Source organism: Sinocyclocheilus grahami, unplaced genomic scaffold (genome assembly GCF_001515645.1).
Source record: "Sinocyclocheilus grahami isolate Dianchi unplaced genomic scaffold, SAMN03320097.WGS_v1.1 scaffold1657.1, whole genome shotgun sequence".
Classification (NCBI taxonomy): domain Eukaryota; kingdom Metazoa; phylum Chordata; class Actinopteri; order Cypriniformes; family Cyprinidae; genus Sinocyclocheilus; species Sinocyclocheilus grahami.
Window position 1 is genome coordinate 120,048 of NW_015506836.1, and position 10,209 is coordinate 130,256.

Consider the following 10,209-nt stretch of genomic DNA (forward strand, 5'->3'; position numbering starts at 1 on the left):
TATCTATCTATCTATCTATCTGTCTATCTGTCTGTATGTCTGTCTATATGTCTGTATATCATTCTGTCTGTCTGTCTGTATATCTATCTATCTATCTATCTGTCTATCTGTCTGTATGTCTGTCTATATGTCTGTATATCATTCTGTCTGTCTGTCTGTATATCTATCTATCTATCTGATGAAGCTGTCATGTGTTTCAGATGAGGGCTCGTCTGGTGATGATATTCTCAGCAGTGTTTCCATTGGTCTGGGATCTGTTGCTGGTTTCCTGCTCATTGTTTGTGTTGTTGTGTTAAATCGTGGAATTCACAAATGCAGGAGGAACAAATGCAGGTAAATCTCCCGCTAATGTCAGAAAATCTGACAGTTACTGACAGTAGAAATTTTCAAATATTTTATATTGTATTGTCACAAAGCTTCTGTAGTTCTTTTTGCTCAAACTACAAAAAAAGAGATCAAATTAAATATGACGAGATATTTATATATAAGACTATATATAATATTTGAAATACAATATCTGTAAACTAAAGAGTCAAACAAAGAAATAAATATGGTCATTACTAACCTGCTTTTTTCCTTACAGAACAGATCGTCAATCATTTCGATGTGCTTTGTTTCTTGGTTTTCTTCACAGTTCCACAGATGAGGGGAAGATTGACAAGTGTCATTCTGAAACTAAACAAACAGCACTTTAGAACCAGGAATCCAGAGGAAGACACGCACACGCACACACACACACACACACACACACACACACATACATACATTGTTCCAACGGATGTGATCTAATGCAGTGCAAAGAGAAACATATGTAGAATGATGACATAACAGGGGCAAGTTCAAGCTCAAACCGGTGTGCAACGTTTTGCTACGGTTTCTGGTTTGAACGACATGTTTCCTGGAAACGGTGTGCAATGGGGTTTGAGATGCGTTTTCTCTTGTTTGGTGGATGTGTCAAACATGTCAGCCCAATCAGCAGCAGCATGTGTATAAACCACACTGTATTAAAGAGACAGCTCGCACAATGTAATTAACATCCAAATAAATTCACAAGAGCAAGTATATTGTTTGCACATGCTTATTTACATTAAAGTCAAAACAACTGAAATAATAAGAGCACAAGTATAGATCTGGAACTTCTTTAAGTCTGTCTAAATATCATTTAGTAATTGCAATGTCTTCTGGTCCATATTCTTTCCTTAGGAAGGTGTGCTAGACACTGATTAATGTAACATAAAAATACTATACATATTTATATATTTTGCTATTGCATTATGGAGTGACACTTTCATAAACTTTTCTATACTCCTCTGATGATATAATGGTAAATATTACAATATCATAGCACAACAACAGTGATCAGCAATAATGATAAGCCTAATACTCACAATAAAAATAATAAGCTCATATAGATCATAACACAGTCTCGGAGGTAAGAAGTGAATTATCCAACGTGATCTCATGATAATTCGTATGTATTTTACGTAACACGTGGTTCTATAAAACGTACAATACTGACGTATTTTCGGCATTTAAACGTACAAAATTGAGGTATTGACGACACCTAAAAATGAATCCTTATGAATTTTGAAATTGCGGCATTAATTGTATTAGTTTTTAGTTCTCATATGAGTTAAATTGTTTTCAATTGCATTATTAAATTGTTTACTTATGAAATGATAAAATTTCGTTTTGTTGTGATTTCTGCTGCCAGCTGTTTCCAAGAATATGCCTACATAATGTTAAACAAGACTTCACTTTAAACCTTAAAATAAATAACATTTCTGCAATCGTTTAACCTTTACTTGTCATGTATTGTTTACTTTGATTGTCATGGGCCACAAAAGCCATTTTTCCCAGCATGCTGTGACTAACAATTAACTATAAAATACACCAAAAACGCATCATTGCGAAATGAAACAATGTTATTAGTGCGCTGTAATCCAAATCTTCCGAATCCATACCACTGCGAGGAACAGACCCAAATCCAAGCCTTTATTCGGCGATCTTCTTCTCCAGTGACCGTGAGCAGCAAAGCCCGCGCTGACTGATGCGCTCTTTACAAATTCAAATGTTGCCGCTTCAAACGACAGGTTTTACGGCAGGATAATCGAATGCTCATTGGCTCTCGCCTGCATTCGTCACAGATTGCGACATGCCGTGTTTCTGGTGAGGAGTGTTTGAATGATGCGCGCGCCTTCACGAGTTAATGGAGTGGATCGGGAAAATTATCTGGATAATATTTTCAGCGATTAACAACATAAATTCTGCTCTGGATCACACAAACCTACTGTATTCTGCCAGAGACGACTGCGGGTGCAACACATCAATATTTGGATTACATTTGGTGCTGCTTTTGATATTTTTGCAATAAATAAATGATTGTAATTGCATTTATCTGTCTGTCATGTTTTTTATACTGTACATGTTTAAGTTTATAGGAGCGGGATTAGAGACTATAAAAATATTTTAATGCTATATTGTTACTAAAATGGTTATTTTCCTGCATATTTCGGTCATTTGCGTTTTATATCCTTTTATATTCGCTATAAACTGGGTAGGTTAAGGTTTGGGGGTAGATTAAGGGGTCTAAAAATCTAAATTGCGTATTAATACAATTATAAAAATGCATATTCGCTGTAAAATAAGTAGGTATAGGTTTGAAGGTAGGTTAAGGGGTCTAAAAATCGAAATCACTTATTGATAAAATGCATTGATACGAATATCTTAATGATATAAAAGATAAGTAAATATTTGTAAATTTTTTTTGCTAAAAATACGTAGCGATTTGTACGTTTTAAACGTTGAAATACGTCTAAATTGTAAATTTTAGCATTAATAAAAATGTACAAAAATATACGTTTTGTGCTTGTAAATGTTACGTATTAATACCTACGTATTAACATGAGACCAGGCTGGATTATCCTTCACCTGAAATGTTTGTCTTTTCATCCTGAAATGCGAGGCAAATGTTGGATCACAATAATTAGGAACCACAGTTTGCACAAATCCCTTCACTGGATTGGGATGTTCTCTTTTATTCTGGAGGGCAAGGACAGTGACTGTAACATCGAGCGTATTTTGTAGTATTAAACACGCACTTATGTTTTCCTTTGTCTCTTTACATGAAATAAAACTATTTTTTGTCATTTGTTGTAATTTATTGACTAAAGGGAGCTCATTAGTATTCGTATCATAAATGTATTTGTAGCACTATTTTTTATTTTATTAATTTGCATCTCATTTACATTATTTGTAACTCATCATATAATGTTTCAGCATTATTAGTCTCAGATTCTGTTTTATTTATTATTTTATTAATTTACTAATTGATTAAAGGTATGCTATACAGCAGGGGCGTAGCCATCATTTCAGAAGTGAGGAGGACAGAAATGTTATATATATATACAGGTGCATCTCAATAAATTAGAATGTCGTGGAAAAGTTCATTTATTTCAGTAATTCAACTCAAATTGTGAAACTCGTGTATTAAATAAATTCAATGCACACAGACTGAAGTAGTTTAAGTCTTTGGTTCTTTTAATTGGGATGATTTTGAAATGAACTTTTCCACGACATTCTAATTTATTGAGATGCACCTGTGTGTGTGTATAACATAACATTACAATATAACATTTCTGTAATCTATATAACCTACCAGTCAACAGTTTTTGAACAGTAAGATTTGTAATGTTTTATAAAGAAGTCTCTTCTGCTCACCAAGCCTGAATTTATTTGATTTAAAGTACAGCAAAAGCAGTAATGTTGTGAAATATGTTTACTATTTAAAATAACTGCTTTCTATTTGAATATATAATCAATTTAATATATAATCGTTTAATTATATAATCAAAAACATGTTTGTAAATTCTGTGAAACCATTTATATTTGTGCAGTCTATCAAAATAACACGCGTACGACAAATTCAGATTCATATATCTGTGCTGTTCACCAAAAGTTCAGCTTTTTTAAATGTGTGACGTCACGTGGACGGTGTCCTCCGAGGGCCAGTGCGCGCGCTGCGCGTTTGTGTGTCCGCCCCCTTCTGTCCTGCTCCGCGTTCCCGTTCACAGAGAACGAGATGAGAATGAGATGAGAAGAGTAGAGTCATGGAGGAGCTGAGCGCCGTGGGAGAGCAGGTCTTTGATGCCGAGTGTATCCTCAACAAACGCCTGAGGAAGGTAACAAACAAACACACACATATGAACCCGAATGCGTGCGCGATCCTCAACGCGTGTTTGATTTCCACAGGGCAAACTGGAGTATCTGGTCAAGTGGAGAGGATGGTCGTCCAAGTAAGTGAGAACTGATACATATACTGGTGTGTGTGTGTGTGTGTGTGTGTGTGTGTGTGTGTGTGTGTGTGTGTGTGTGTGTGTGTGTGTGTGTGTGTGTGTGTGTGTCATATAGAACAGTAGTTTGCCAGTAAACGTGCTTGAATGTGACTCTCGAGGAAGAGAGAGAGAAACAATGAAAACAACAACAGCGTGTTGCGCGTTTAGTTTCGCGTCCACGCGTGAATTCTTGCACGGCTCTCCACTTGATTAGCTTTTTCTGCCTTTCTCTTTGTCTTCTAAGTTACTTTTGCTGTGTCTTCACATCAAGTTGTTTGTGTTCGACTGGCCAATCGCAGTTGGTGAAATAAAATCGACAGAAACAGAAAAATATTTTAGTGTTTTTTTTTTTTTAGTTCGCATTTTCGGTGATACACATCATGTATTGGCTTCTGGAATCGCCTAATGCTCGGTCAGTTGTTACAAAGCCAGTTACACTGCATCAGTTTTAGAACGCTTTTTGTTACTTTGTAACATTTTTCTATTTTTTTTTTGTAGTGTAAACGGTTTGTAGAACGTGCAGCGCGTGGTTTGTTTCAAAAAAAAATTTTCATTAAAAACTCCAGCTGCCCCTCAGCCCCCCTTAATGCCCCCACTCTTGCTCTCTGTTACATTGTCGCCCCCTTTTTGCCCCGTCTATGGGCACTTGAGCTGTCAATCACACGAGCCACACCTACCGCGCGCGCTTCCATCTGCTTCATTGATTATTTACAACTAGCATCTATTTTTTATTGGTTATTAATACTAGTTCAAGCAAAATCATAAACTGACCAGAACCCAGGGACAATGTCTAAAATGCTCTAGATATGTAAAATGAGCGACGAGAGGTGATGTCTGTTGTTTAACATTTGATATATTAGCCTATACATAATAGCCTGTAAGATATTTAATACAGTTTTGTTTCTGTAATGCACATTTAAAATATTGCGAATGGATGTAAGTGAGGTTCTTAACACATTTTCCTGGTCTTTTGTGATCGATGTATGGAAGGCTGTTACCACCACAGGGTAAAACATGAATCAATTGTGAGACGTTTTTATCACACAATTCATAAAAAACAATTGCACGATTTAAACTTTGCAATTCTTAGAAAGGGAGTACAAATTATGAGATGAAGTTTTGCAAGAAAAAAGTCAGAATTGTGAGATAAAAAGTCGCAATTACCTCTTTTTTTTCATCCTGTGGCGGAAGCAAAATAAAGGTGTGAGATATTCAACTCATAATTCCAAGAAAAAAGACAGAATAGGGAAAAAGTCACAATTGCAAGAAAAAGTTTATATCTTGACATTCTGACTTTTTTTCTTAGAATTTCGGTAAAAGAGTCCGAATCGTGTAGCTGAACCAAAAAAGCTGAATTGTGCGTCAGCTCAAAAAGGCAATTACCTTTTTCATTTTTTATTACGTGATGGAAACGGGCTTCTATATTAATTCAACCACACTGTTTATGTCAGTTCCTGTTGGATAAAATCAAGATTTGTCTTGCATTATTTTCCCGCTGGACGTAGCAGTAGTAGTTATGAAAGAAAAATGAATGCCGTTCATGTTGATTTTGAGTAATGCCAGGTTAAGGACGTCTGTTTTGATAGATCACTACTTTTTTGTGTGTTAAATGAATCCAGACATTACAGACTCTTTGAAGTGCCCTTTTAAGTAAACTGTCATCTTATCTCTTTTTTTCCTCTGCTATATAACGCCAACCAGAAGTCCAGTTCAGCTCCACATCCCTTCTGTTTACATTTACAGTAGCAGATGCAAAATTGCTATCCAAATGATACTTAAGGGGTGGTACACACACAGCTTGTTTTGCATGCTTTATGCTCATTTAGTCTTGTGGTGTGACATGCTGTATTTTCGACTATCGTCCATGCAGTTTTTTATATGCATATGATTCATATTAATTGCAAGACTATATGAATTATATGTACTTTAAAAACATAATTTGTCACACTTAAAAGCTTGTCAAACTCGAAAGAAATAATAAGAGTTATAGACTTTCCTTTGTGAATAGCCAACTTTTTGATGCTAAATGAAAAATTTCATGAGCAAGTTATGTCGTCTACTCGCATACTAAAGAAGCCAGTGTCTGTGTTGCAGGCATAACAGTTGGGAACCTCAGGAAAACCTTCTTGACCCGAGACTATTGGCCGCGTTTAACAAGAGGTAAGAGGTTTCTCCCATTGGACGAGCAGGCCTGTATGTGAGAGCAACGCCCCCTTCCCATGTGCAAACAATATGGGCTGCAACGCTTGGGAGGGCGTCAATGGGGCTCCATTCACAGGGCCATTCAAGGGCTGCAGACGTGTCCAGGCTCACGAGTTCCTCTGCAGCCTGACTGAAAATCAAACATCATTAACATTTTCAACGGAAACTAGTTTTAGAGTTTTCTGTCAGCGTTTCACAGTTTATGAAGGATGGGTGTGAAAAGGTGACTTGGATCACTTGAGAAACGAAACCACATGTTGACTCCTGTTAAAAAAAAAATAGATTTTTTAATTTTCTGAAGAATATTTGCCTAAATATGGCTCGGAGTCCATCCTTCCATGTAAGTACATGGGAATTTTTCTCCCGTTTTATCGTTCGTCAAGGAAATATTTCTTTATTTTAGAAATCATTAATGTCTGGAGAACAAATTATGTTTTTCTTAGGAAACACCACTTTTTGCTAACACACCTGCCAAAAACAAAGAAAGTGATGTTTTTTGTCCAAATTAGAACAATGGAGAGTTGTGACAGGAAGTGGGGATAAAGAACAGGAAGTGAGGAGGCTTAAATATATAAAAACAGGAACTGAATTTCAAAATTGACTTGTTTTTTTCCCAAGACTGTTAAAAGAATATTTGATTCTTTTTTTTTTTTTTTTTTAATATATTTTAATCTTTTTTGTCTTTTTATTGTTGGTTTTATTTATGATTATTTGTATTTATTTATTTAAATCCTCTTTATGTAAAGCACTTTGAATGACTCTTGTTTATAAAATATGCTATTTAATTAAAATTCTCTTTGACTAATGGCTTTTAATACCAAAGTAATGGTCATACATATTACAACTTAATGATAGCAAAGACTGTATGATCTACTCAATTGAAATTAAAATATATTGCTAATTACTGCTTTTTTTGTAATTTTTCCCACATTTTGTCCATTCTTAGGGAGCAGGAGCGGGAACTCTTGATCAGCAAAAAGGGGAAACGGCCTCGTGGACGACCCAGAAAAATATTGGTAAGTATGCCTCAAAAAATGCTCCAGATCTACTGAAAAAAGCAGTTTGCACCACACATTATGTTCTCACCATTTTCTATATGGTCATCTCTCAGGAAACCATTCCAGTGGTGTCCAAATCAAGCAGCTCGTCCTCATCCTCCTCATCTTCTGGTTCTTCATCATCTTCCTCGACTTCTTCCTCTTCTTCAGATGATGATGACGATGAAGACGACAATGACAGAAATCCAAAACTGAGCCCTCGTCCACGAGAGCTTCACCCGGTCCCTCAGAAGAAAGCTCAGATCGTGGTGGCCAAGCCAGAACCGCCGAAGAAGAAACGAGGGAGGAAAGCGCTTCCTCCGGAGTTGAAGGCGCAGCGTCAGGCCAAAGGTCCTCGGAAGATTCTCAAGCCCATTTCCAGAGACTCTGAGCTCCGAGGGAGCATAAAGAAACCGCTCATGCCTGCAAGCTTCACCTACACCGGGTTGAACCGAAACTCTGGAAGGGAGCTGATGGCACTGCAAAATAGAGGTTATTTTACCCAGAAGAGCTCCCTAAGTTCCCTTGGACGCTCCGTCGGATCGGCCTCATCGCCTACTGCGTTGAGTCGACTGCCACAATCCAAAACCGCTTCGGATTTCAAGCTCTCGGTCTCAGATATGAGCAGCGGAGGAGTCGATCCCAATATGCCCACGTGCAAATCTCCAGGAGTGGCTGCGTTGAATATTCACAGCAGCAACGGACAGACGTGTCCACAACTCTCTCCGAATGTCCTGAAGGTCTCGGATCAGACTCTACTTCAAAGATCAGGATCTCTCCAGAAATCCCCATCAAGCTCATTTTCCTCTCTTAAAACTCCCTCCAGCCTTCAAGCTCTCAACCTACAGAGCATCAACAAAACAGCGCAGGGTAATGGGACCTCTGTGAACGATGGTTCCTACTTGAAGGGTACCTCCAACCCTGGTAGAAAAAGCTCTGTGTTTAACGCAAGACACAAGCATAGTCCCGCACCGAATGCCCCAAGTAAGTTCCCAACCAATCAACAAGTCCTAAAGAGTCCGCAACGGGATAAATCCAAAGCGGACGATTTGTCCGAAAGACTCGGGAAGAAGAATCAAGGTAGAGCGGACAAGATTCTGGTTCCGACATCCGAGGGCCGAGATCAACCAGTGCTGGATAGATCCTTGTCTAAAGACGCCGGGAAACCAAGCAAGACCCTGAGCGAGTTGAGCACTGGTGAAGAGGGAAGCAGCTCAGATTCTGACCATGATTCCTCATTTCCAAGCGACAACCGTGACTTGGCCATCTCGGTGCAGGCGGGCCAGGACTGGAGGCCGACGCGGAGCCTGATCGAACACGTGTTTGTCACCGACGTCACTGCAAACCTGGTCACTGTAACGGTAAAAGAGTCCCCCACCAGCGTTGGGTTTTTTAGCATCCGTAATTATTGAATGTCGACAACTGGAACCGCAGCCACTCTGGGATAATCAGGAGAAGTTTCGAAGGAATCAAAGAAACTGTTTGGTGCTTCTCCATCTTTGGATTTTACTTGTTTTGACTCAAAATCTGACTGTTTTAGTTGGCCAGTTTTGGAGTTCTTTGAGAAAATGAATGCCTGAAGACCTGCTCAATCAGAGACGTTTATAATCTCAGTTAAGCGTAGATATTAAGCATAAATATGTTACTGAACAAATTATTGACCATTCGTCTTAGTTTCCACTTCAGGGATGGTTTCATGTTCTCTTGATGTTGATTCTGAGTACAGTATTAGTGAAGAAGAAGGTTATAAGATCAGAACAAAATTATCCAAAAATGTTATATAGCTGAATCTCAGATCACGTCTTTTAAGGTGCCTGTTTTTAAAGCTGTCCTTTTTCTGCCTGATAACTATTATAACTGAGGGGTTTTTTTTTTCTTCTAGTATGAATGTGGGTATCTTTTATACTACACAACAGTTCTCTGTTTATTTATTATTACTTACTGGTTTTTGTTGGTAGGTGAAATGCTGAAACACAGTAAAGTTTCTTTTTATACAAAATTCATCATTGTCTGTTCTGTGTCAAACCTACAGTTCAGAATATGGATGTGGATAAAATCAGGGGTGTAAGAACGACAGTAATTAAGTCTCTTCTGCTCACCAAGGTTGCATTTATTTGACCAAAAACACAGTAAACCGGAGCAAAATTTTTATATATTATTACAATTCGAAATAACTATTTTCTATGAGAATGTTGTCAAATGTTTTCCTGTGATCAAAGCTGAATTTTCAGCATCATTACTCCAGTCTTCAGAGTCACATGATCCTTCAGAAATCATTCTATTATGCTGATTTGCTGCTCAAGAAACATTTCTGATTATCAATGTTAAAATCGTTCATAAATAGAAAGTTCAAAAGCATTTGAAAATAGAAATGTGCCTTTACGGTCTCTTTTGATCAATTTAATGTATCCTTGTTAAATAAAAAAGTATTCATTTCTTTCAAACAAAAATTTTAATGACTCCAAACTTTTGAATGGTAGTGTATTTATTTTATTTTTTTCCCCCTTCAAAAAATTCTTAAAGAGCAGGTCATATGTTTTTTTTAAAGTGTCCTAATATTGTGTTGGAGTCCCCTACAACAGGTTTAAAAGCATCTAAGGTCTGAAAACACTGTAATTTTCCCAGAATATAAATTT

General features: G+C 37.4%; 1 protein-coding gene across 1 annotated transcript; it reads left to right on the forward strand.

Moving 5' to 3' along the window:
• The first annotated feature begins 4,020 nt into the window (after positions 1 to 4,020).
• cbx2 (chromobox homolog 2 (Drosophila Pc class)) lies at positions 4,021 to 9,708 on the forward strand. The gene is made up of 5 exons (XM_016258224.1): positions 4,021 to 4,181; positions 4,252 to 4,295; positions 6,429 to 6,494; positions 7,483 to 7,552; positions 7,648 to 9,708. Exons 1-5 carry the CDS (start codon positions 4,110 to 4,112, stop codon positions 8,983 to 8,985), a joined length of 1,590 nt encoding a protein of 529 aa, XP_016113710.1. The 5' UTR covers positions 4,021 to 4,109; the 3' UTR covers positions 8,986 to 9,708.
• Positions 9,709 to 10,209: the final 501 nt, after the last annotated feature.